This window comes from Rhinopithecus bieti, unplaced genomic scaffold (assembly GCF_001698545.2).
Source record: "Rhinopithecus bieti isolate Rb0 unplaced genomic scaffold, ASM169854v2 scaffold_39746, whole genome shotgun sequence".
In the NCBI taxonomy this organism is placed as follows: domain Eukaryota; kingdom Metazoa; phylum Chordata; class Mammalia; order Primates; family Cercopithecidae; genus Rhinopithecus; species Rhinopithecus bieti.
This window is the reverse complement of record NW_016816960.1, coordinates 2,370,946-2,396,795: the sequence shown is the minus strand read 5'-3', so window position 1 is coordinate 2,396,795 and position 25,850 is coordinate 2,370,946. Positions and strand designations below refer to the sequence as shown.

At 43.0% G+C, this 25,850-nt stretch overlaps 1 protein-coding gene and 1 pseudogene across 3 annotated transcripts in view; one reads left to right on the top strand and one right to left on the bottom strand.

Moving 5' to 3' along the window:
* Positions 1-5,647: 5,647 nt before the first annotated feature.
* The window catches only part of XCR1 (X-C motif chemokine receptor 1), a 23,983-nt gene continuing 3,780 nt past the window's right edge, over positions 5,648-25,850 (bottom strand). Inside the window, exons 1-3 of one of the 3 annotated variants that reach the window (XM_017855641.1) lie at positions 14,165-14,235; positions 8,912-9,033; positions 5,648-8,734 (exon numbers count right to left, since the gene is read on the bottom strand). In XM_017855641.1, coding sequence (XP_017711130.1) covers positions 7,702-8,703 — 1,002 coding nt within the window. In that variant the 5' untranslated portion in view covers positions 8,704-8,734; positions 8,912-9,033; positions 14,165-14,235 and the 3' untranslated portion in view covers positions 5,648-7,701. Of the gene's footprint in view, positions 8,735-8,911; positions 9,034-14,164; positions 14,236-25,850 lie in introns of those variants that run through there. The other 2 variants (XM_017855640.1, XM_017855642.1) reach the window with 2 other exon arrangements.
* LOC108517610 (nuclear receptor-binding factor 2 pseudogene) lies at positions 10,084-11,480 on the top strand (annotated as a pseudogene).

Here is a 25,850-nt window from a genome sequence, read left to right as displayed (position 1 = left end):
GTAACAAAGTCTTTTTTTTTTTCTGAGTGGAAAATAAATTTCTCTTATTTTCTTATTTTTTTCCTTTTTTTTTTTTTTTTTTTGGCCGTGGTGGTGGGGATGGAGTCTTGCTCTGTCACCCAGGCTGGAGTGCAGTGGTGTGACTTAGCTCACTGCACCTCCGCTTCCCAGGTTCAAGTGATTCTCCTGCCTCAGCCTCCCGAGTAGCTGGGATTACAGGTGCCCGCCACCACACCCAGCTCATTTTTGTATTTTTAGTAGAGATGGGGTTTCACCATGTTGGCCAAGCTGGTCTTGAACTCTTGACCCCGTGATCTACCTGCCTCAGCTTCCCAAAGTGCTGGGATGACAGGTGTGAGCCACTGCACCCAGCCTAAGTTCTTTTATTTTCAAACTGGCTCTTGACACTCAGAATAAAGGAAATCAACTCCATCTAAGACATGAGAAGAAACTGAAAAGGCTCTTTGGAAAACTCAGCTTTGCTACCAAGAGATAACCTTTAAGTAAATGGCTGCTAAGAAGGAAATTCTCAATAGTACTATTGTAGAAAATTGAGCCCACCATTTTCCAAGTGCTTCACTGTCTCTTGAGTAGTTCTGTTGATGTGCGCAGGGAGAGTACTACTGATGGGAGCAATTTGGGGTGGGGTTTGATCCTATCACTTGTCAAAGGCTTATCCTAAAATGTTTTTGGTGTGCCTAGTGGTGTCACACCTCTGACCTCCTATCTTAGTGGCTTAGACTCTACAAGGCTGAGCAGTAGAAAACCCAGTAACCATTTTCACACTTCTGGTGGCCGTCAGCTGATCCTGTGGCTGACCTCTCCCTGCTTGGGGGGATTCCTCACCACATGAGTCTTGGTGGGAGGCAGAGCCCACTTCTGTAGGAGCTAAGGAAGCCTGGGCGCCCTTTCCCAGCTCCCTTGAGGCCAGAGTGTGGGCGTGTGGCCTTCGCTCACTCTGTGAGCCTCGTGTACCTGTTTTTTGTAATGTAGGTGGGAGCAGTCTTTCTAGAGTCACTGTAACCTCTAGCTTCTGGGGATGTTGTGCCAGAGACCACCTCCCTTTGTCCTAGCTGTTTCTCCTACCTTCCCACCAGTTTTGTGAGCTACCCAACAGCTTTTCTCTTTCTTTGAGTATAACCTTTTCTTATATGTCATTTCTCCCCAATTTTAATGTATAATTATACACATTTTTCTGTTTTTAATTTTTTGCCGGATCATTTGTGATGTAGCTGCAGACATCATGACACTGTACCCTGATGCATCTCTGATGCAATTACAATGAAATCATGTCCAGTATCTTTTCCACACATTTTCTTCTGCCATGGTAACTAGAGGCAATTTCTAGTTAAGAGTCCTGATGGACATATCATTTGGGAAATTGGCAAGATGTGATGGAAAGAGTAGGTGTTTGGGTACAATACAGACCTGAGTTGAAAATCTCTAGTTTGGCTTTAACTTAACAAAGTCATTTATCTCTCCAAGCCCCCCTTTTCTCATCTGGATAGACACAATGCCTACCTTGTAAAATTGTGAAAATGTGGCATAATGTGTGCAAGGGACATAGCATAGTTTCTAGCACCCAGTAGTTGCTCAGTAAATATTCACTGAGTGAATGATTGAATGAATAAAGACACTAGGTCAGTGGTTGTCAAATGTGGCTGTACATTAGAACCACCAGGTTAAAAACATCCTGAGGCCAGCCTGCACCCTAGAACAATTGCATCAGAACCTGTGGGGTACAAACTCAGACAATAGTTTTGTTTCTTTTTTAGATGGAGTCTTGCTCTGTCACCAGGCTGGAATGCAGTGGCACAATCTCAGTTCATTGCAACCTCTGCCTCAGCCTCCCTAGTAGCTGGGACTACAGGTGCACGCCACCACACCCAACTAATTTTTGTATTTTTAGTAGAGATGGGGTTTCACCATGTTGGTCAGGATGGTCTCGATCTGTTGATCTCATGATTCACCTGCCTCGGCCTCCCAAAGTGCTGGGATTAGAGGCACAAGCCATGGAGCCTGGCCAACATTAGTATTTGTTAAGCTCCCCGTGTGATCTAACATGTAGCCTTGGATGTTGGAGTGTGACCTGTTCTGGTCCCTTGTGTCCTCCTTAGTCAAACAGGAGAAAACAGAAAACTCATAAGGTAGCTGTGAGATGTGAAAAGACCTAATACATAGTAGGTCTCAGTAAACACCAGCTTCCAATCTCCTCTGCATGTCTTCAGTTAGGTGTAGCCTTCTGTGTAGGTGCAGGAGACACTGAAACATCATGGAAGGTTTGGAGGTGCACTGGGATTCCGCTCCCACCCACCGAAATTTGTGTCCTGTATTAGTCTGCTTTGGCTGCCATTAACCAAGTTCCATGACTGGGTGGCTTGAATGAGAGAAATATACTGTCTCACAGTTCTGGAGACTGGAAGTCTGAGATTGAGGTGTCAGGTTGGTTCCTTCTGGGGCTGTAAGGGAGAATCTGCTCCATGCCTTTCTCCTTGCTTCTGGTCTGCTGGCAGTCTTTGGTGTTTTTTGGCTTGTGGCAGCATAACTCTAGTCTTCACATGACATTCTCCTGTGTCTGTGTCCAAATTTACCCTTTCTGCGAGGACACCAGCCATATTGAATTATAAACTCAGCTTCCCTCAGCATAATATCATTTTATATGAACTGCAATGATCCTATTTCCAAATAAGGTCATATTCAGAGAGACTGTGGGTTAGGAGTTGAACATATGAATCTGGGAGCAGAGGATGACACAATTCAACCTGTAACCTTTTGTGGAGGGGCCAGTGGAGGTGTGGGAGGGGTTGCAGCAACCCCACATCTATGATCTGGGCTGGCCTCAAGGTAGAGAGCAAAGCTCTGTGCTCAGAATAAGTTGGTGAAGTGTTAGGATAATCCCTCTTACCCTTCCCAAACTTCCCTGAAACCCCCAAATATCTCCCACCAACTTTTCAGCATGCCTGAAATTTCCAGCCAATGATAGTATCATACTTTCTGACTGTAGGACTGTATTTCTGAAAGGTCCTTGTTCAGACCCAAATATTTTATAATACAGAAAAAAAAAAAAAAAAAAAAAACCTTGGACTTGGAGACAGAAGACTTGGGTGTCAAGCCAGGGGAGAGATGGGGACAGGAAACTGAGCCACAGAGCATTCAAGATAGACTTGGTCTCCTGGAAAGTCACCTAAGGTCTAAATTGAGCCAGTTTCCCACCACCCTGACTCACACAGGCCTTTTTTCCACATTTTTGTTCTCCAATCCCGAATCCCTAACCCAGATCCTCCATAAGTAGAAGACTTTTAAGAACCTATACGCTCTTGGCAGAAATGAGGGAACATAATCAATGCTATGGGCTGAGTGTTTGCCACCCAGTTTATGGTATTTGTCATAGCAGCCCAAACTGACTAAGACAGCCAGCCAAAGGTAAGACAATACATGCTAATCTTTTACTTATGCATATAACACAGTGAAGCTTTCTTTTTAAATGAAATGATGCATAATAATTCATACTTATCTAGGACAGAATGAACTACAAAGTAAGTACTTTTACATACATGACTTCATGCACACCCTCATAGTGTGAGTGAGTCTGTTATTGGCTTCTCTACAGTTTATAGATGAGGAAACTGAGCCTTGAGAGGCCCAAGGTCACAGTGGGAAAGAGCTTGGACTTGGAGTTTAGGTCCAGGGCTCAAATGCCATTCGACTCCACAGACAGTTTACTTTGGACATCTTTAGACCAGGTTTCCATGTTTGTGGACTTCTTTGTCCCATCACAGATGGTTGCACAAATGAAAGCCGTGAAAAGTTCAACAAAGCTTAATTCCAAACAAAACAGATGATGTTTGGGCCAGTGGGCCCTAGACAAGTTCACAGGAAGCTCATGGGGTGAGTACCTGGTGTTGACCAAAAGATGAGATGTAGGCAAGTATAGTAAGAAGAAACAGAAGTAGAAAAAAGCCAAAAGATGGTCTCCTGTTAACTCACTCAACCAACCACAAACATTGCCAGGCACCGAGGGAGATGGCAGGAACTGGGTTTGTGCTTTTGAGGGATTTCCACTTCAGTTGAGGCCATTCGAGGTCTGGGGCTGGCCTGAGCTTGGAGACATGCTCCGCTCAGAGATCAGCGAGATTCCTCTCTTCTAGATTCTGTCTGAGGGAATGTGGAGGTGCAAATGCTGTAGAACCACTGTGGGTTTTTTGTGTTCCAGGCGTGGTTAGAGGTCTGCAGCCCTGTGTCCAGGACACCTCTGTTTGGAGGGAGAGATAGGCCTGCAAGAGTCCAGTTGAGACTGAGCAGTGGTTTCCATGGGTGGACGGAGGGGAAGCCCAGGAGGTGGTGACTAGTGGAGGTTGTGGTCAGGGACAGACAGCATGGCTCGTGGCATGCAACTCTCTGGCAGCTCCTTTTCAGCAGTCTCATCCGCCACTCCCTGGCTGACTGGGTTATCCTTCTATCTTCCCATTCATACTTCTCTTTGTGCCTCTTCCCTTGGATTCTTCAGGAGCTAGATTAGGGGAAGACTCCTGATTAAAGACTGCCCTGGGAGCCAGTCTATTAGAGATGCCAAAATATCACCGGAAGTATAAAGAGTCAGATATGAAACGCTCCCAGGGAGATGGCTGGATGTGCTGAAAGAAATACAAGATAAGCATCTTGGGATAGGTAGGAATGGGATGGCATGGGGAGAGGGTGCAGTGAGCCTCTCAAGGGGCCTCAACCCCCAAACCTGCCTTCTAAGAAGGGTGGGTTCAAAGCCCAAGGTGCTTTGGTTTTGCCAAGTGGGTATGTGAGTAGGAGTCCTTTGCCTTTTTGCTCCTTGGCTCAGCCTGCCCTCTGAATAAAAGCTGAACAAAACGTTAAGAATCAGTGTGAAAGTGTGTTTGAAAGACTAGGCCAACTAGAAACCCATAGGCTTAGCTCTGATTCCACAAACTACCTAATTATCTCTTCCTTATCCTGTTTCTCCCATCAGTGGTGAGTAGTGGCCCCACCTGTAGGCTGGCAGGTCCATGGGAGCCCCTTCCCTTCACTGGTATGCCATCCAGCCCTGTCCAGCAGTTGCTACTGGCCTCATTATTAAAACTAGGCCCTGGCTCTTCCCTAGACCAATCAAACTCCTCCAAATCTACTCCCCCATTGGCAAATAGATCATTGAAGTTGCATCTGGAACTGAAGGGGTTACAAGCTCTCTCCAGGTTGGCCATAGGGCTATATTGGTATCTACTAAGGCCTATATTGATATCTACTTTATTCAATAACAAGATATTGAGTGCCTTCTGTGTGCAAATCCCTGCTCAAGGGACGGTAGAAGACTCTGGACTCATTTTTTTAAAAAGTTGGCCAGGTGCAGTGGCTCACGCCTGTAATCCCAGCACTTTGGGAGGCTGAGGCAGGCGGATCATGAGGTCAGGAGATTGGGACCATCCTGGCTAACATGGTGAAACCCCATGTCTACTAAAAATACAAAAAATTAGCTAGGTGTGGTGGCGGGCGCCTGTAATCCCAGCTACTTGGGAGGCTAAGGCAAGAGAATAGCGTGAACCCAGGAGGCGGAGCTTGCAGTGAGCTGAGATCGCGTCACTGCACTCCAGCCTGGGCGACACAGCGAGACTCTGTCTCAAAAACAAAACAAAACAAAACCCAAACAAAACAAAACAAAAAAAAACACTTGCAGCCAAATGTACCTAATGGAGGAGGTGCGTGTCAGAATCACATGGGAAGCTTTTCCAAATCCCCACGCCAGAGCTGAATCAGGTTCACAGATTGGGCCCAGGTCTTTGTGGCATGGCACAGTTTAGAGTGGGGCTTTTATTTATGCCCTTGGGTGTGAAGCAATGGGCCAGTGTGAGAGGCAGGCAGATGTACCATGAACTAGAAGGCAAGGCCAAGCATAGCCATCGCCAGAGAGAGAGATAAGCAATCTCTCTACTGCTACACCCAACTCTCTTTCTACTACTCTCTGAGAGTGTAAACTAGGAAAGAAAGGTAAATATTTATAGAGAAGCATCCTGGGACAAAGAAGGTAAAGTGTGCTCCCCAAGAAGCATAAATCTGAAGGATAATATCAGCTGTTGATTCTTTGCTCCCACTGAGCACACAGTGATAGAACACTGGGGTTCAACACCAGGTTCCTGCCCTCAAGCAGCTTGCAGCCTGATGGGGCAGGGAGATAAGACACTGCATGTGTATAACTACAACACAAGGTGGTTTTATTTTAGAGGGGACAAGCAGAATCCCATGACAACCCAGAGAGTGTCCTAATTTGCAGACTGGGGAGGGCGTCCTGGAGAAGCTGGCCTGTCAGCTAGAACATGTTCCAGGCCCAGGTGACAGCATGACAAATGCCTAGAGGTGGGGTATTGGGGAGATAGGTGTCTGGAAGAAGGCCAGTGGTGTTTTGGGGCTGGATCCCAAGCTGCTGTGGGGAGGAGGCTTAGAGTGAAATAAGAATGAAAAAGTTGGCTGGCATTGGATTGTGGAGGCCTTGAAAGCCTTGCTAAAGTGTATGGACTTTATTTGTAAGTAATGAGGAGTCACTAAGGGTTTTGAAGCACCTGGCGTAAGGGCAGAGGACAGCCTGGTGGGGAAAGAGAGGAGCAGTGGGGAGATGCCAAGGAAGTGCAGCCCTGTTTCAGGGATGAAACCATGGGCATGCAATAGCAAGAATGAGTCAGCTCTGAAAGCCACTAGACAGGCGTAGTCCTTTGGACCTGGCTGTGGAAGTTGAGGGAAAGAAAACACAGGCCTCCAAGAGGACTTGAGGTTTGGAGTGTGGGTGGGTAGGGGGAAGCTAGCACCATCCACCAAATAGGAGGAGGACACTTTAGGTGCAAAGTGATAAATCTGAAATCAGCTCTCTATCCACCTGGGAAGGATGAGATGTTGGAAGAGTCCACCCTAGATGCCTTCACCAAGGTGGGTGTTCATCAAGGTAGGTGAGCCTTTGGGGTTGGGTTGTTGGCCCCTGGAGGGTAGCAACTGTATCTCATTCATCTTTGTATTATCTTAGTGCAGAAGGCAGCACTGATTATATTCATTCCTTCAATCAAATATTTATGAGCTAAATTTTTAAGAGCCAATTCATGGGCTAGGACTTGGATCCAGGATACAGAACATTTCTCCAGTCTAGTTGTGGATTTTTAGAATCCAGATTTCAACATGACCTTGCTTATCTCAGGGTATGGTGACTTTTGTCTTCCAGACAGCCTCATCCAGCAGTACCTGAGGAATACAGAGCCAGGCGCCTCCAGAGTGAATAAACCAGTTGGGACAACCCTACTGTCAGGCAAGGGAGGCACTGTGTGGTCAGCATCATGCAGTTATCACACACATTGAGCTTTAGGCCCTGTAAAGTCTTCAAGGAAGCATCTTTCCCAGAATCCTTTCATGTCTTAGAACCTTCTGAACCAAGCATTGATTAGAAACACACTTCTAAATGAAGGAGCGTGCAAGATGAACTCAGAGTTCAAGAAATGTTTTTCTGGATGGCAATATAAAATTCCCAGGTAGGAAGCCACTTTCCCGCAGATAAGAGGCTGGCGGGACCCACGGTGTAATGAATCATCTTCACTGCACGCCTGCAGTGGAGGTGACGTCCCCACCCTGATGTGTTCTGCAATGCTCCTTCCAGGCCCGCTTCTCCATGACCCCGATTCCAGTCCCCTGTCCACCTGCTCCTGCAGCGCCACAGGCCCCTCAGTAGAAGGAGGCACCCTCACAGGCGAAGGCACCAGGGGAGTGGGGGATTGGGGCTGGGCTGGGTGCCTGCAGCCGGCAGAACCAGAACTGCCGGAGGACATGTTTCAGGTGTGTGCGGAACTTGACCCCCACGAAGACATAGAGCACCGGGTTAAAGCAGCAGTGGGAGAAGGCGAGGTTGCGGCAGATGAGCAGGGCGTATTCCAGCTGATGTTTGGCCTCGCAGCTCCGGATGATCTGGGTGCGAAACAGTGTCTGCAGAAACAGGGTGAAGTTGTAGGGACCCCAGCTGAGGAAGTAGGCCACCACGATGGCGAAGATGAGCTTGACTGTGCGGTGGCGCCGCTTGGAGCGTGAGCGGAACAGGGTCCTGAGGATCTCCACGTAGCAGAACAGGATAATCCCCAGCGAGAGCAGGAAGAAGAGGTTGTGCTGGTAGACAGAGGTGAGGTACCACGTGAGTTCGGAATAATCACAGCCTGAAGAAAGCACCTTGTGGAAGACGGCATCGAGGATGGAGGACAGGATGCTGGCTACCCACACAGCCGTGGTCACCAGCACCCGGCAGCGGAGGGTGGGGACGCGCAGGGTGGAGAGGGGGCTCACTACCGACAGGTAGCGGTGGATGGTCATGATGGTCAGGAAGAAGATGCTGCTGTAGAGGCTGATGGAGAAGATCATATTGAGGAGCTTGCAGAGGAAGTCTCCCAGCACCCAGCCCCAGTGGTATGGGGAGATCCACACAGGCAACAAGCAGGCGAACACCAGGTCTGAGAGGCACAGGTTGAGGATGAAGATGTTGGTGAGGGACTCCAGACTCTCATACTTCACCAGGACCCACAGCACCAGGCTGTTGCCCACTAGACTGAGGAGAAACACCAGGCAGTACAGGATGGTGGTGGCCAGGGTAGCAAAGGCCCAGGCCTGGTTCTCACACAGCTGGCTCTGAAGGTCATAGTAAAAAAAGGTGGTGGTCTCTGGGTTGCCTGAGGACTCCATCTGGACCAGATGGCAGGGACGTTTAGAGCATCTGAAATGATAGAGACATGGAGTTTAAACCTATGTGGTGGCTGGGTACAGTGGCTAACACCTGCAATCCCATCACTTTGGAAAGGCCAAAAGGAGAGGATTGCTTGAGCCCAGGAGTTTGAGACCATCCCAGGCAATATAGTGACACCTCTGTCTCTACAAAAAATTTAAAAATTACCTGGGTATGGTGGCACATGCCTATAGTCCCAGCTACTCAGGAAACTGAGGGGTGTGGAAAGATTGCCTGAGCCCAGGAGGGCGAGACTGCAGAGAGCTGTGATCAGGCCACTGCACTCCAACCTAGGTGACAGAGAAAACCGTTTCAAAACAAACAAAAAAACCCAAAAAAGGTGCCAGACTCTTAGTTAATTCTCTTCTGGATCAGAGAAAAGACCTGGAATGGGAAGGGGATTCTCTGCAGAATGTGTTTTCCCCACAAGAGATAGCTTTGCAGGACCATTTCAAAATATGTCTATTTGTCATGTTGGTATCTTATTGCTACAAAGAGTCTATTTTATCAGGCTTAAGGACTGCTTTAATGTTAATGTTGGTCAGCTGTGCTGAATTACAAAAAGAGGAGCGTATAATGAGGCATGTCTGACCACCTATTCCCATCATGGCCTGAACTAGTGTTTCTTTAGAATGCCCTTCCTTGGCAGAGGAGTCCATTCTGTTAGTTGTGGGGCTTAGAATTATATTTTTTATTTATACAACTTAAATGCCTGTTAAGACAAACAACAAATAACCAATCAACACTTCTCAGAAAAATGAAACAAAATCCAGAGTCTACACATCATAACAATGTTTAGGACACAATCCAGAATTACTCAGCATATAAAGAAATAGGAAAACGTGACCCACACTCAAAAGAAAAGACAACCAAGCAGCTGCCTGTGAGAGGAGCCACATGTTGGAATTTGTAAATATGTATCAAAATGTAACCATTATACCTGTTCTCAAGGAAGTAAAGGAAACTATATTCATAATGAATGGAGAGGTAGAAAATCTCAGCAGAGAAAGAAAAGTTATATAAAAGACCCAAAAGGAATTGGAAATCAACAAGATATCTAGAAAAGCTTCAATAATTTGGAAATAATTAAAAAAAAAAAAAAAAAAAAAACAGCGCTTGTGACGTCATGGCGCCGTGCGTGGCCGCGGCTGCGGCGCAGGGGGCGGGTCCGCGTCGCCGGGGCCTGAGGAGGAAGTGGTGAGATTGTTGCACCCTCTGCGCTCACTGCTGGTTCTAGGGGTGCAGAGAGGCTGCAGTCTCTGCGGCTGCGTCGCGCTGGCCTACAGTGCCCTCCATGTTGCCTGGCGCCACCGCTCCCCTTCCTAAGGCCGCTGCTGTCTATGGAAGTAATGGAAGGACCCCTTAACCTGGCTCATCAACAGAGCAGAAGAGTAGACCGTTTATTAGCTGCAGGCAAATACGAAGAGGCTATTTCTTGTCACAAAAAGGCTGCGGCATATCTTTCTGAAGCCATGAAGCTGACACAGTCTGAGCAGGCTTATCTTTCACTGGAATTGCAAAAGGATAGCCACATGAAACAGCTCCTCCTCATCCAAGAGAGATGGAAAAGGGCCCAGCGTGAGGAAAGATTGAAAGCCTAGCAGAACATAGACAAGGATGTGGCTACCCATATTCAGGCATCTCACAAACCCTCTGCCGAGGATGCGGAGGGCCAGAGCCCCATTTCTCAGTACAGCACTTCCTCAGAGAAACGCTTGCCTGAGATTCAGCGGATCTTTGGCAAGGATCCAGACACACTACTATATTTACTTCAGCAAAAGAGTGAGCCAGCAGAGCTATGTATTGGAAGAAAAGCCCCAGAAGATGATAAATCAATTATAGAGGAGCAGGCAACCAAAACTGCAGATTTGAAGAGGCATGTGGAATTTCTTGTGGCTGAGAATGAAAGATTAAGGAAAGAAAATAACTAAAGGCTGAAAAGGTCTGACTTCTAAAAAGGTCCAGTAGAAAAGGAGCTGGATGTAGGTGCTAATTTTGTAGAAATGTCAGTGTTACGGAGCTTGCCGCCACATTCAGAAACTGCTACAGCCTCCTCAACCTGGCAGAAGTTTGCAGTAAATGCCGGGAAAGCCAAGGGCATTCCAATCCCCAATTTTCCTCCCTTGGATTTTACATCTCCAGAACTTCCCCTTATGGAACTTCCTGAGAATATTCTGAAAGGATTTATTAATAATTAAAATGGAAGGCCACAGAAGAGGGGAGAAGACGAAATAAAACAGTAATAGTTAATCCGGAAAAAAAAAATGAAAAGGGAACCACATAGAAGGGGCATACTGGTCCCGGAAATGCTTAATCTTCTGGTGAACTGTGGGAGAAGAGGCATTGCTAGGACTTGGGAAACAGCCACTGTGAAATGTGTTGCATATCTCATTCACTGACTTGAGCTAATGATTCCAATTTGACAGACACTAAACTCATGGAGGTTCAGTTTCTCCTGATAACAAATCAAATGGCTACCTGGAATAATTTTTTTCAAGCAACAATTATTTTTCTTATCTTCAGGGTTAAAATGTATAAAATATGTTATGTGTAATCTATAATGTCATAAAAGATAATGCAAAACCTAAATAATATGGTGGCCTGAGGGGCTGCCTTGTATTTGAAACATGCTTTCTATCATGTATTGACTGTATGCGTTTTGTTAATGCCTGTTTTGTTTGTTTAAGGTGTGTATCTTACACACCTTATTTGTTAGTTGTAAGATATACACCTTAATTGTTAGTTATGCTTTTTTAAGCAAATTACTAGTTTACATAATTAGGGTGCATTTTAAGTTCTAACTTTGTTTATTGTATAATGCATCATTTGAAAATATCAAGGAGGAAATATCCTTTGTTTTTGATGATGCATGAGTGGAAGTAATGCTAGTTGGCAGTATTTGATTGTAAGAAATCAATAAAGTAATTGTGTTTTATTGATAAAAACCCAACTGACTTCGAAAGAATCTGAGGCAAAGAAGAAATCAAAAGGCAAAGTATAAAATATTTTGAACTGATAATAATGAAAATACCACATATCAAAACTCATGAAATGCAACTGAAGTAGTACTTGGAGAGAAATTTATAGCTTTAAATGCTTGTATTAGAAAGAATAAACGTCTACAATCTAAGACTTAAATCAGTGACATAAGCTAGAATTAGAAGAGCTAATTAAACTCAAAAGTAAGTGGAAGGAAGGCATTAATAAAAATAAAAGAAATAAAATAGAAAATGAACAAGATCAAAATTGGTTGTTTAACAACATTTTAATACGTTGATAAAATCAGCAAGGAGCAGTGGCTCATGCCTATAATTCCAGTGCTTTGAAAGGCTGAGGCAGGATAATCCCTTGAGGCCAGGAGTTTCAGGCTGCAGTGAGCTATAATGGTACCACTGCATTCCAGTCTGGGTGTCAGAGCAAGACCCTGTCTCAAAAGAAAGAGAGAGAGAGAGAGAGAGAGACAGAGAGAGAGAGAGAGACCAAAAAATTGATGAAGCCTTATCTAGATTGAGAACAAAGAGGAAATATGTTACAGATCTTATAGACTTTACAAGAATAACAAATAAATATTATGATCAATTGTATGTTAAAAAATCCAACAACTTAAATGAAATGGATGAATTTCTTTTAAAATCCAACATATCAAAACCGACATGGGATGATATGGCAAATGTGAATAACCCTACATTTGTTATAGAAATATAATTAACTATAAATCCTTACCACAAAGAAAACGTTAGAACTAGAGGATTTTTCTAGTGATTTTAAAAAACATTTGGGGAAGAAATAACACCAGTTTTACACAAACTATCAGAAATAAAGGATGGAATATTTTCTGACTCCTTTTATGAGGCCAGAATAACCCTGATACCAAAATTAGACCAACAAATTACAACAAGAGAAAACTACAGAACAATATTCCTGAAGAACATAGAAAAATTCTTAACAAAATATTGGCAGATCAAATCCAGCAATATTTTAAAAGAATAATATAACATGACCAAGTTGAGTTTATCCCAGAAATACGAGATTGTTTTAATACATGAAAATCGATTTAAGTCACTATATCAATAGAATAAAGATAAAAACTATATGATCTTTTCTGATAAATGTAGAAAAACATTTGACAAAGCTCAACACCCTTTGATGATATAAACTCTCAGCAAATTAGAAATAAAAGGGATATTGTACATCTATAAAATCATTCATTTTTTTGCTGGTTATTAATTCATTTACTCAAAATTTCAGAGGCAGTCATGTTCTGGGCCTGGAAGGCTTTGGGGATAAAAAGAAAAATGATGTCAAATCTCAAACCTCTCCAAGTTACATTCAGTGGCCTGGCTCCCTTTTGCTGGTTGTCTCTCCCCCTCCCCATCTCCGTGGCCCACCTGAACTCTAAGGGAGTGAATTTAGCTTTCTGGAGTACAATACAAATTAGATTGAGAAAGACAGCTCTAAATTATACAACCACCAGTAATAACAAGGCCTTAAGTAAAGATATGTAGCCAAATAAACCTCTCTACTTCTTTCAACATAAGAAAAATATTATTTATATGTTAGGTCTACTCCAAGTATGGTTCCCAGATCCATTTTCTTTTCTTTTCTTTTTTTTTTTTTTTTTTTTTTTTTTTTTGAGATGGAGTCTTGCTCTGTCCCCCAGGCTGGAGTGCAGTGGTGCACTCTTGGCACTGCAAGCTCTGTCTCCTGGATTCATGCCATTTTCCTGCCTCAGCCTCCCCAGTAGCTAGGACTACAGGTGCCCACCACCATACCTGGCTAATTTTTTGTATTTTTAGTAGAGACCGGGTTTCACCGTGTTAGCCAGGATGGTCTCAATCTCCTGACCTCATGATTCACCTGCCTCTGCCTCCCAAAGTGCTGGGATTACAGATGTGAGCCACTGCGCCCAGCGAATTTTTCTTTGATTTTTTTTTTTTTTTTTTTTTTTTTGACACAGGGTGTTGCCCTGTCACCTATGCTGGAATGCAGTGGTGTGATCACATCTCAACCTCCTGAGCTCAAGTGATCCTCTCACCTTAGCCTCCTGAGTAGCTGGTAGTACAGACGTGTGCTACCACACCTAGCTAATTTTTAGGGGGTATTTTTTGCAGAGATAGGGTCTCACCATGTTAGGTGAGGAACTCCTGGACTTAAGCAATCTGCCCACCTTGGCCTCCCAAAATGCTGGAATAACAGGCATGAGCCACTGCACCCAACCCAGATCAGCTTTTCTGAAGAGAATGCAGATTCTTGGGAAATCCCCACACCAAAGGAATCAGAGCCTCCAGAGGTAGCTCAGGAATCAGCATATTTACTAGCCCTCCAGGTGGTTCTGATGTGCAGCAAAGCTTAAGAACTCCTGATACAGGCTACTACAATTAAAGGAAAACGTACGTTTAAAATGTTTGTAAAGGAACTCACCTGAATCTATACCTCTTTACATGCGTCTTGAGGCAGAAATGGTGCTTCTCTGTTTCATATTTCACTTAAAGAAACTGAAACACCTGTCCTGCCCAGAAGGCTAGAGGAGGAGGATGGGAGGAGTCCCAGAGGGAGCCAGAGAGCCAGAGAGAGACAGGTAGTAAGAAAAGAGGAACAGGCCGGGCGCGGTGGCTCAAGCCTGTAATCCCAGCACTTTGGGAGGCCGAGACGGGCGGATCACGAGGTCAGGAGATCGAGACCATCCTGGCTAACACGGGGAACCCCCGTTCCTATTAAAAAAACAAAAAAAAAAAAAAACTAGCCGGGCGAGGTGTGCGGCGCCTGTAGTCCCAGCTAACTCGGGAGGCTGAGGCAGGAGAATGGCGTGAGCCCCGGGAGGCGGAGCTTGCAGTTGAGCTGAAAGAAATCTGGCCACTGCACTCCAGCCCTGGGGGTGACAGAAGTGGAGATCGTCTCAAAAAAAAAAAAAAAAAAAAAAAAAAAAAAAAGAAAAAGAAAAGAAAAGAGGAACAAAGAAGCCAGTCAGGCAAGCAGTTAGGTTGTATCCTTGGTGGAACTCCTTCAAACCAAGAACAGCCTGAAAATCAAGGTGCAAGCCCCGATAAAGGAAAGAGCCTGCATGTTTGAATAGAAACTCCTGCTCTGTGAATCTAGATGAACAAATCCCACTCCTTTTTTGAACACATATCCCTCTCCTTGGCGTGCCTTTGTCTCATTTCACACGCTTCCTCCCGACTGGTCCTTACCTTTTACCTATTTTACATATACCTATCTTTTTGTGATTAGCTGCTGGCCAAATTTTCATTTGCATAAAGTGTAATGTCACATCAGCCCCTGATTGGTCCTGGGCCAGGTCTCAGGCCAAGCCTTCACTTCAGCCCCCAATTGGTTCTTTACACTATTGTACCTCTTCCTGAGTAGTGCTTTTTCCAAGCCTACCCATAAACCAATCAGCATGTATTTCCTTATTCTAAGCCTGTAAAAACCTGTGACTCAGCCTTACAGCTATCAACCCTCTTTTGGGTCCCCTCTCTTTGCTGAGAGCTTTTCTGTGGCTTATAAATCCAACTCTGCCTTATTCACTCTCCAGTGTCTGTGTGCCTTATTTTTCTTGGTCTTGGGACAAGAACCTGGAGCTCACCAGTGGGGGAGTAAAAGAGCTGTAACACTCACTGCCACTCACCAAACAACAGGAGTGAAAAGCCGTAACAGTAGGAAACAGTTTTCCACATCCTTAATGAGTAAAGATTTTGAGCATCTTTTGTATGTGTATTGGTCATTTGTGTATCTCTTTGTAGAAGTGTCTATTCAGAACCTTTGCCTTTTAAAATTTGAGTTATTAGTCTTTTATTAAATTGTAAGAGTTATTTCTTGGATACTGGATCTTTATCAGAGGTATGATTTAAAATAATTTATCTCATTCTGTGGGTTCCTTTTTAATTCTTCATGGTGCCCTTTGACAACACTTTAAATTTTCTGTTTTCTTTTCTTTCTTTCTTTCTTTTCTTTTCTTTCCTTTCCTTTTTTTTTTTTTTTTTTTTTTTTTAGGCAGGCTCTCACTCTGTCACCCAGGCCTGAATTCAGCGGCATGATCAGCTAGCTCACTATTGCCTTGAACTCTGGAGCTCAAGAGGTACTCTCGCCTCAGTCTCTCAGGCAGCTAAGACTATAGGTACACAGCACCACATTCAGCTAATTATTTTAATGTTTTTGTAGAGACAGGGTCTCACTATATTGCCCAGACTAATCTTGAACTCCTGGCCTCAAGTGATCCTCCTGCCTTGGCCTCCCAAAGCTCTGAGATTATAGACGTGAGCCACCATGCCTGACCTGTTTTTAACTTTCATGAAATGTAATTTATAAATTATTTCTTTTGTTGCTTGTGATTTTGCTGTTGCAGTTAAGAAATCCTTGCCTAGTCAGGTTACAGGGATTTATAGCTATGACTTAGCTATAACTTTCAGTTATATTCCACTGGTCTTTACATCTATCCTTATGTCAGTACCATAGAGTCTTGATTACCTTTGTAGTAAGTTTTGAAATCACAAATCCTCCGACTTTGTTCTTTCTTCTATTCAAGATTGGAGACATATAGATCAATGAAATACAATGGGGAAAGCCATACATCTATGGTCAATTGATTTTTTTTTTTGTTTTGAGGCAGGTTCTCACTCTGTTGCCCAGTCTGGAGTGTAGTGGTGCGATCATGGCTCACTGCAGCCTCCATCTCCCAGGCCTAAGTGATTCTCCTACTTCAGCCTCCCGAGTAGCTGGGACTACAAGTGCACACCAACATGCCTGGCTAATTTTTGTAGAGACAGAGTTTCACCATATTTCCCAGGCTGGTCTTCAACTCCTGGGCTCAAGTGATCTGCTTCCCTCAGCCTCCCAAAGTGCTGGGACTGTCAACTGATTTTCGACAAGGGTCAAAAATCAAGACCATTGACAAGGCCATTCAGTGTTAAAAGAATATTCTTCTCAACAAATGGTGCCAGGAAAACTAGATAGTCATATACAAGAAAAAGTTGTACTCTTACCTCACATCATATACAAAAATTAACTCAAAATGGATTAAAGAGTCAAATGCAAGGACTAAAAAGCCTGTAACACTTTTGTGTATCAAAGGACACTATCAAGAAATTTAAAAATAATTTTGATGGAAATTGCACTGAATTTATAGATCAATTTGGGGAGTGTTGCCACTTTAACAATATTGAGTCTTCCAATCCGGGAACACTGAAAGTCTTTCCATTTACACAGGTCTTCTTTAGTTTTTTTTTTCCACATTATTTTGTGGTTTTCAGTGAGTAGATTTTGTGCACTCTTGGTTAAATTTATTCCTAAGTATTTTTATGCTATTGTAAATGGAATTGTTTTCTTAATTTCATTTTCAGATTGTTCATTGCTAGTGTATAAAATACAACTGATTTTTATATATTGATCTTGTGCCCTGAGCTTATTTATTAGCTTTAATAGTTTTTCGGGTTTTTTTGGTGGATTCTTTCAGTTTTCTGTGTACTATAAAGTCATGATATCTGCATATAGAAATAGTTTCACTTCTTCCTTTCCAATCTGGGTACTTTTCCCCCCTACCATGTTTAGTTGTCCTGGCTGGAACTGCCAGTGCAATGTCAAATAGGAGAGGACAATGGACATCATTGTCTTGTTTCTGATCTTAGGAGAAAAACTTCTAGTCTTTCACTACAAGTATGATGTCAGTTGTGGGTTTTTAATACATGCCTTTTATCAGATTAAGGAAATTCCCCTCTGTTTCTAATTTGTTGAGTGTTTTTTATCATGAAATGGTATTGGGTTTTGTTAAATGCTTATTCTTCATCTCTTGAGTTTATTGTATGGAAATACCACAGTTTTTTTTATTCCTTCACCTATTGAAGGACATCTTGGTTAATCCTATTTCTTGGAAATTATGAAAAATACTTTATACACTATACACTAAGTATAAAAAAGTATTTCATACACTATATGTATTTGAATGCAGGTTTTTGTTTACACATGGTTTTGAGCTCAATTACAACTAGGAGTGTGATTGGATTATATGATAATCATGGCAGTGGTGGGCCATCCAGAGCAGCTGCTACCATCATGCCAGCTGCAGTGGGGAGGCATTAGCGGTGGTGGCAGGAGCAGCGGCAGGAGCGGCAGAGGGGGTGGTAGGATCTCTGTGCTCTGTGTCCCCATACTCTGCATCCCTGAGGCAGCTTACTGCACCACCCCCACCCTTGCATGGCCAGGCAGGACCTGCTGTTAGGCCTGGAGCCTCTGCCACAGCCTCAACCTCACTCCCTGCCATGTTCTGGGAGCCTGTGAGTACCCGGCCAAAAGCGTAGCTGGGACTTGCAGGGCTAGCCCTGGGAGTGTCAGGTTGTGTGGGGTTGGCCAGGGCCACCATGCCACCTGCACCTTGCCCAGAACCACTGTGGGGAAAATGTGGAGAGGAGGTGTGGCTGGGGCTGCATGCTCCACAGAGCCAGCAGGAGCTGGGGACAAATGGGAGCCCTGCCCCTTTGAAGTTGGTGGGACATGGAACTCCCCAGGCACAACTGCAGCTGCCAAAGCCATGGCTGTGACTTGGGCACCCCTGTGCTCTTGGGAACTAGGAACAGGCAGGAGCCCCACCCTCCAAGGCACTGCTACAGCCACCCTGCTGTGGCTATGGATCCAGGCATCTCTGCGCTCGCAGGGGCTTGGGAAGATCCCCGCCGCCCACAGGCTTGGAAGTACCTGCTCCTGCTGCTTGGCTTCTCCCTGCTGTCACTGCCTGCTCTGATCTTGGAGTAAGGTTGGGGCCAAGCTCGGGTGCTGTTGCAATGTGGCCGGGTGTGTGCATGCTTGGGGCAGTGCTGACATGCCAGGCCCCGTCACCTTGGCCCCCTCTGGACTTTGGGCACTGATAAGCACAGGAGGGAGGCTGAGGAGGGGGGGCGCCGAGGGCAGCTCATTGCTGGCCTGCAGGCAACCCTTGGCATGAACAGATTGAGTGCCATAAACAGTGGTGGGAGGCCAACAAGCTCCTGGGCAGCCAGGTCCCTGGTGAAGCCCCACCTTCAAGCTGGGGAAGGCCTGAAGCCAGGTGGCTGAGCTGACAGTCCTATGAACCACAGGGGGACCTTTTGGAACCTTTCCCTGTGCCAGCCATGGCCGCCCATGGACCAATCAGCATGTACTTTCTCCCCTCTGCTGCCCATAAAAACCCTGTACTCAACCAGATTTGGGAAGAGGATGGAGAGATGACAAAGAGATGATGGGATGACCTGCCTAAGAGAGGCTACCCACTCTAGGGCCTCCTCTCTGCGGAGAGCTGCAGAGACAATGGGATAACCTGCCAGCAGAGAGGAGCTTCCCACTCCAGCGTCTCCTCTCTGGTAGGAGCTGAACACTCATCGCAACACCTTGGCTACAGAAAAGAGCTAGGCACTGTGGGTCTTCTCTGAGCTGTTCTATTGCTTGATAAAGCTCTTCATCTTGTTCATGCTCCACTTCTCTGCATACTTCATTCTTCTGGTTCGCAGGACAAGAACTAGGGACCCACCAAATGGCGAGGCTAAAAGAACACAAACAGGGCTGAAACGTGCCCCCTGCTTGCCACATGGGCAAAGAAGAGAGAAAAGCTGTGGTCCTTTGGGGATCCCAGATCTGGGTGCTCCCCAAGCCAGGACTGTGACTTCCTCTTTGAGACCTTGTGGTTCCTGGCATCTCCAAGCTTCCATGCACCACTGCAGTCCCTTATGTTAGCGGGGGAAGCTGCTTGTGATGCATCTGGTCCAGTCACAGCTTCACAGAGAGCCAGCACCCAGGCTGGCACCTAGAGCTGCCTGCCCCACAGCATAGCTGGTGTGTCTGACTATGCAATGCTGGGCCCCACACTTGCTCACACAGCCCTTGCTGCTTCATGCCTGACTCCCAGTCTCCCTTGGAGGTATAGGATACAGGCTGGTAGTGTGAGCTGAGTGCAGCATACCAGGCAGGACGAGTCCAGTGGGCCTGAGGAAAACTTGGGCAAAGGCACCACTGGCCACAGGTTTCCAGCCAGAAAAGAGACCCCCCAAAGTTCTTGTAACAATAAGACTATGTTTAGCTTTGTAATAAACTGTAAAACTGTATTCCAAAGTGGCTGGATCATTTTGCATTTCCATCATCAATGAATGAGCATTCTCATTGCTAGACACCCACATTCACATTAGCATTTGATGTCAGGTTCTAAAAAATTTATCCATTCTAATACGTGTATAGGGGTATCTCATTGCCATTTTAATTTGTAATTCTATAATGACATATGATGTTGAGCATCTTTTCATATGCAATTTCGAATCTGTCTATTATCTGTGGTGAAGTGTCTGTTTAGATATTTTGTCCTTTTTCTAAATTGGATTGTTTTCTTATCATTGAGTTCTAAGAGTTATTTGTATATTTTGGATATAAGTCCTATATCCAAAATTTTTTCAAATATTTTCTCCCAGTATCTGGCTTGTCTATTCATTCTTTTAACAAGTTTTTTTTTGTAGTGCAAAAGTTTTAAATTGTAATAAAGTCTAATTTATTACTTTTCTTTCACAGTATTGTATCAAAAACTCATCAATTTGGGGTCCTACCTAGGTATCAGAAAAGAAGATAAAACTAAAGAAAACAAAATAATAAAAACTCATAAAAAATCCAAGTTCATCTAGATTTACTCCAGTGTTACTTGCTAGAAGTTTTGTACATTTGCATTTTGCATTTAGATTTAAGATGCATTTTGAGTTTTTTGTGAAAGGTGTAAGATCTGTGTGTAGATTCCTCTTTTGCATGCACATGTACAATTGTTCTAGCACCACTTGTTGAAAATATCCTTTATCCATTTAATTACCTATGACCCTTTGACAAAAATCAGTTGACTATATTAGTGCAAGTCTATTTCTGGGCTGTCTGTTATGTTCTTCCAGTATTCTTTCACCAGCGTCACACTATCTTGATTACTATAACTTTATATAAAGTCTCAAAGTTTGGTAGTGCTAGGCCCCTGACTTTGTTCTTCTTCAGTTTTTTGTTGGTTGTTCTAGGTCTTTTGTCTTTCTAAATAAGCTTTACAATCAGTTTGTTGATATTCACAAAATAAATTGCTGGGTTTTGATGGGGATTGCATTATATCTATAGATCAAGTTAAGAATTGCCATCTTGACAATATTGAGTCTTCTTATCCTTAAATGCGGAATATTGCTCCATTTATTTAGGTCTTCATTGATTTCTTTTATACAGTTTTATAATTTTTCTTAGATAAATTCTGTATCTATTTTATTAAATTGATGCCTAGGCATTTAAAATTTTTTGGTGCTAATGTAAATGGTTTTGTTTTCAATTTCAAATTTCAAGTGTTCATTGCTGTTTTTTCTTTTTTTTTGACAGAGTCTCACTCTGTTTGTTGCCAGGCTGGAGTGCAGTAGTGTGATCCTGGCTCACTGCAACCTCCGCCTCCCGGGTTCAAGCGATTCTCCTGCTTCAGCCTCTGGAGTAGCTGAGATTTCACGTGCTTGCCCCCATGCCCAGCTAATTTTTTTGTATTTTTAGTAGATAGGGTTTCACCATGTTGGTCAGGATGGTCTCGAACTCCTGACTTCGGGTGATCCACCACCCCCCTTGGCCTCCCAAAGTGCTGGGATTACAGTTGTGAGCCACTGCACCTGGCCATTGCTGGTATTTAGAAGAGCAAAGGTCTTTTGTATATTAGCTTTGTCTTCTGTAGGCTTGCTATATAAATTTCAGGAGTTTTTTTTGTGCATTCTTTGAGATTTTATACTGTGAGAACCATGTCATCTGCAAACAAAGATATTTTTATCTCTTCTTTCCCAGTCTTTATACCTTTCATTTCCCTTTTTTTGTTTGTTTGTTTTATTGCAACAGCTGGATGTTCAGTACAATGTTGAATAGGAATGGTGACAGAGGACATCCTTGATGTGCTCCTATTCTTAGGGGAAACGCATCCAGTTTCTTACCCTTAAGAATGTTAGTTTTAGGTTTTCTTTAAAAAATTATGTAAATATATGGGTACAAGTATATAGTTTTGTTACATGCACATATTGCATAATGGTGAAGTTAGGGTTTCTATGATATATACCACCTGAATAATGTACATGGTACCCACTAACTAATTTCTCATAATGAAACTGACCCAACAGTCCCATAAAGAGCTTTTTTGATAAACAAGCCTCTGGTTTTAAAGCTTAAAACTTGTATTTGTTTTATCTGAGTTTCTTCCTCAGGAGAGACCTTTCAGGCCTCTCAAAAAAAAAAAAAGTATCAACCACCAGAAACTCACCATATCACCACATCCACATAATGAGATGCCAGACCTCTCATTCATCATGATTGCCTCCTTACCCCTCCATAGTTCCTGTTTTCTTTTTCTTTTGAGACAGAGTCTCACTCTGTCGCCCAGGCTGGAGTGCAGTGGTGTGATCTCGGCTCACTGCAAACTCTGCCTCCCAGGTTCAAGTGATTCTCCTGCCTCAGCCTCCCAAGTAGCTGGGATTACAGGTGCTCACCACCACACCCTGCTAATTTTTGTATTTTTAGTAGAGACAGGGTTTCACCATGTTGGTCAGGCTGGTCTGAAATTCCTGACCTCATGATCTGCTCACCTCTGCCTCCCAAAGTGTTGGGATTACAGGTGTGAGCCACCATGTCTGGCCCTATAGTTCCTGTTTTCTTACACATTGTTACATTTCTTCCCTGCTGTGTAAACATCTCCTTTTAGTCAGGGAGATGGATTTGAGACTTAGCTCCTATTTCCTCAGTTGCAGCACCTGATTAAAGACTTCTTCCTCAGCAATAATTGTCTCAGTCTTTGGTTTTCTGTGCCATGAGAAACGGGACATAGACCAAACTCCTGGTGTTTCAGTAACAGATTTTGGTTCCCTGACCACAACGTGTTGCCACAATTGCTCATTGCTCAGCTTCCATGGGCCAGGAGTCTCAAAAGCCCTCCTAAGCAGCTTCCCACTCAGTTTTGGTTGGAGGTAAGTTTCAGTCTGTCTCTGGCCTCACTATAGCTGGTCTCAACTGTGTTCCTAATTGCCTACGAAGAATTGTCTTTGAAATTTGACATCTGCATCCCGATAGGTGAGTGTCCTTTGTGGGCCCAGACAGCAGGAGATGCTCCTCTCAATTTGGGACATTTTTGAAAGGATTTCCATTTGCAGGTTGAACAAGCCCAACTGACAGAGAGGGAAGCACCCTGGCTGTTTCACTACAGACACTCTTGGGGGCTTGTTTGTAATTGTTTGTGTGTGTGTCCAGGCAAGTGAGTGTCTTTTGTGGGTACCAGATAGCAGGATGTGCTCCTCTCAATTTGGGAAATTCCTAAGGAATGTTTGTTTGCAGGTTGATTAAGCCCAACCAGTGGAGACAGGAAGGACCCTGGCTGTTTCAATTTGGACACTCTTGGGGCTTGTTTATTGCTGCAGCAGTTGGATTCTGTTTTGGTGATTGTGTGTGTGTATTGTGGAAAATTATAATTACATAAACTGATATTCTTTTGTAATAATGCTTGTCCCCAATATTGTTTGGAATCGGAGTTTGCTGTTGATTGAGAAAGTGGGATGGAGTTTCCTGTATCCAGGCTTTTATGTTGCTGTTCTAAGCAGGTTGGGCCTGGTTAATAGGTTCCGGGTGGTTTTCTGTGGTGCTGTTTGGCCCCAGTGTTCCTTGGAGTAGGGGAGGTTTGGCCTTTAAAAATCAAACTGCTATGGAGACTGCTTTACCCAAAATTTTGGTTCACACCCTATGTTGGATTACATATGGGGCAAATAAAGTGTAACCATGTAAACCAGTTACTTTGTATGTGTGCATATGCAAGTCTAGATGTGTTTATGTATGTACATTTATTATGTTATGTCTTTTTGCCTACCAAATTGGCTTGTAAACAAAAGAGAACTCATAAATTAAGTAAACCCAAAGTATTTTTCAAGTTCACATGACATAAGTAAACCTTTAATAAGCAAGCTGGCTTTAAAACTATTCATAAAATAAAAATAGGAATGTCTTAAGAATTGTTAACATATATTATTGTTTGGGCTTTATATTTGTCTCTGCTAGATATTTTGAGGTATCAGGATTTGGCATAGGTTATAAAATGATAAACCTAGCCAGAACAAAATGATCTTTGTAGGATTTTTTTAATAAGTAAGACTAATTTAATGTTATTGGTTCAATGAAAACAGCTGAATCTTGTGAATTATTGGTGAAAATGCCCTTGTAGTTAACTTAAAGTTCTTGTTTAGGTAAACACCTGATATTCACAGGTTATAAAATGGTTAACAGGGAAATAAATAATGCATAAGTAATCTAGATAAACTGCCAAAAATAAATTTAAAATGTGAGTAAGTGCTATAGGTGAAGTTTTTGTGTAACTTAAAATCTTAAAAGTTGTTTTCAATGCTTATTGGATGCCTGAGTCATTTCCAATTAAGGAAGGGTTACGGGAAATATATTTCTAAAAATTATAGAATTCTTCTGATCTATAAAATGCTAATATCTGGTAGGCAGTTCAGGGTTTCTTGCTTCCTAGTATTTCACTAAAATTTAGGGTTACTAAGTATAAGAATTATATTGATTCTGTGTATAAAATGTACCCAAAATGTGTGTTCTTAGTGAGAAAAGAATAATTTTGTCTAATTCAGAAGTTACCTAAATGTTATTTCAAACTATGGACTTGAAAAAGTTATTTATGAAACAAGGTAGAAAGGAACCAGTAAGTAGGGGAGAGAGATATGAAGAAAGTTAAGAATGTGACAATGTATTTTTGGTGAAGAAAGTTACAAAGAAAACAGAAAAAATATTGTATGAGAAAGAATCTTGTATGGTGAATTTTTGTTCTAAAATAAAATGACTGGCTATTTAAAAAAGAAAAGAAAATTTAGGACAAAATAAGAAGTCCAAGCATATAATAGATGGTCTGTGTAAATCATATGTTACTTTTTCCTGGTTCTCTGTGTTTCTATCTTTATGCACACATAGAGAAAATAGAAAGTTGAAAAGTTTAGATAGTAAAATATTCCTTAAAACTTGTTAGAAAGTTAGAAAAATTTGACTAACATTGCTCATAGTTAAAGCTCTTAGTTTTGATGAAGATAAAATAAATATTATAAGAAATATATTGTCAGTTTGGCAATTCTTTTTTAATACAATTAGCCATGAAGCCAGATTTAGCAGGGACCCAAATTTCACATACATGCTTGCATTGCTTCACAGTATATTTGCTATTTTGCATAGATGGTACTGGTACTAAGGTACTTATGGGTCATGTACCTAAGTGAATTTCTTAATTTCACAAAATGTATAGTGGTATCAGTTGACTTGAAGACATTAATTTGTGTACCAGGAACAAAATATATGTTGTGTGCATGGGTTTGTTTTTTCTTTCTTTCTTTACTTCTTTTTTTTTTTTTTTTTTGAGATGGAGTCTTGCTCTGTCACCCAGGCTGGAGTGCAATGTTGCAATCTTGGCTCACTGTAACCTCTGCCTCCCAGGTTCAAGCAATTCTTCTGCCTCAGCCTCCCAAGTAGCTGGGATTACAGGCACGTGCCACCATGCCTTGTATTTTTCTGAAAGGTGGGGTTTCACCATGTTGGCCAGGCTTGTCTGGAATTCCTGACCCCAGGTCATCTGCCTGCCAGGCTTGGCCTCCCAAAGAACTGGGATTACAGGCATGAGCCACTATGCCTGGCTGTGTGTGTGTGTGTGTGTGTGTGTGTGTGTGTGTGTGTTTTAACCTCTAGGTAACACTTTAGTCTCTGAGATAAACTGAGCAGGATAAAAATTTGGGGTTGGTTTCCTGTTTATTTTTGCTTCTAATTTTCATTTATTTGTTGTTTGTTCTCTTTTGGGTTTTACTTATGTATACATCTCTATAAAACTATTGATTTTTTTAGTTTGTAATTGAAGGCTTTTATTTGGTTCTATGAATAGTCATTTTGTTTCCTATACATTTCTAACAAGTCATCATTTGTTCTATTTATCTAGAATTCCTAGGCTACCTTTGCCAAGCCTCCAAAATTAATAAACACCAGCCATTTAACAATTTGATTGGTTTTGCTTACCCCTGATGATCTTGAGAACTATGAGAGCTTTAAAGATCCTGGCTAAAAAATACAAGACTTGTTTTACAAGTTC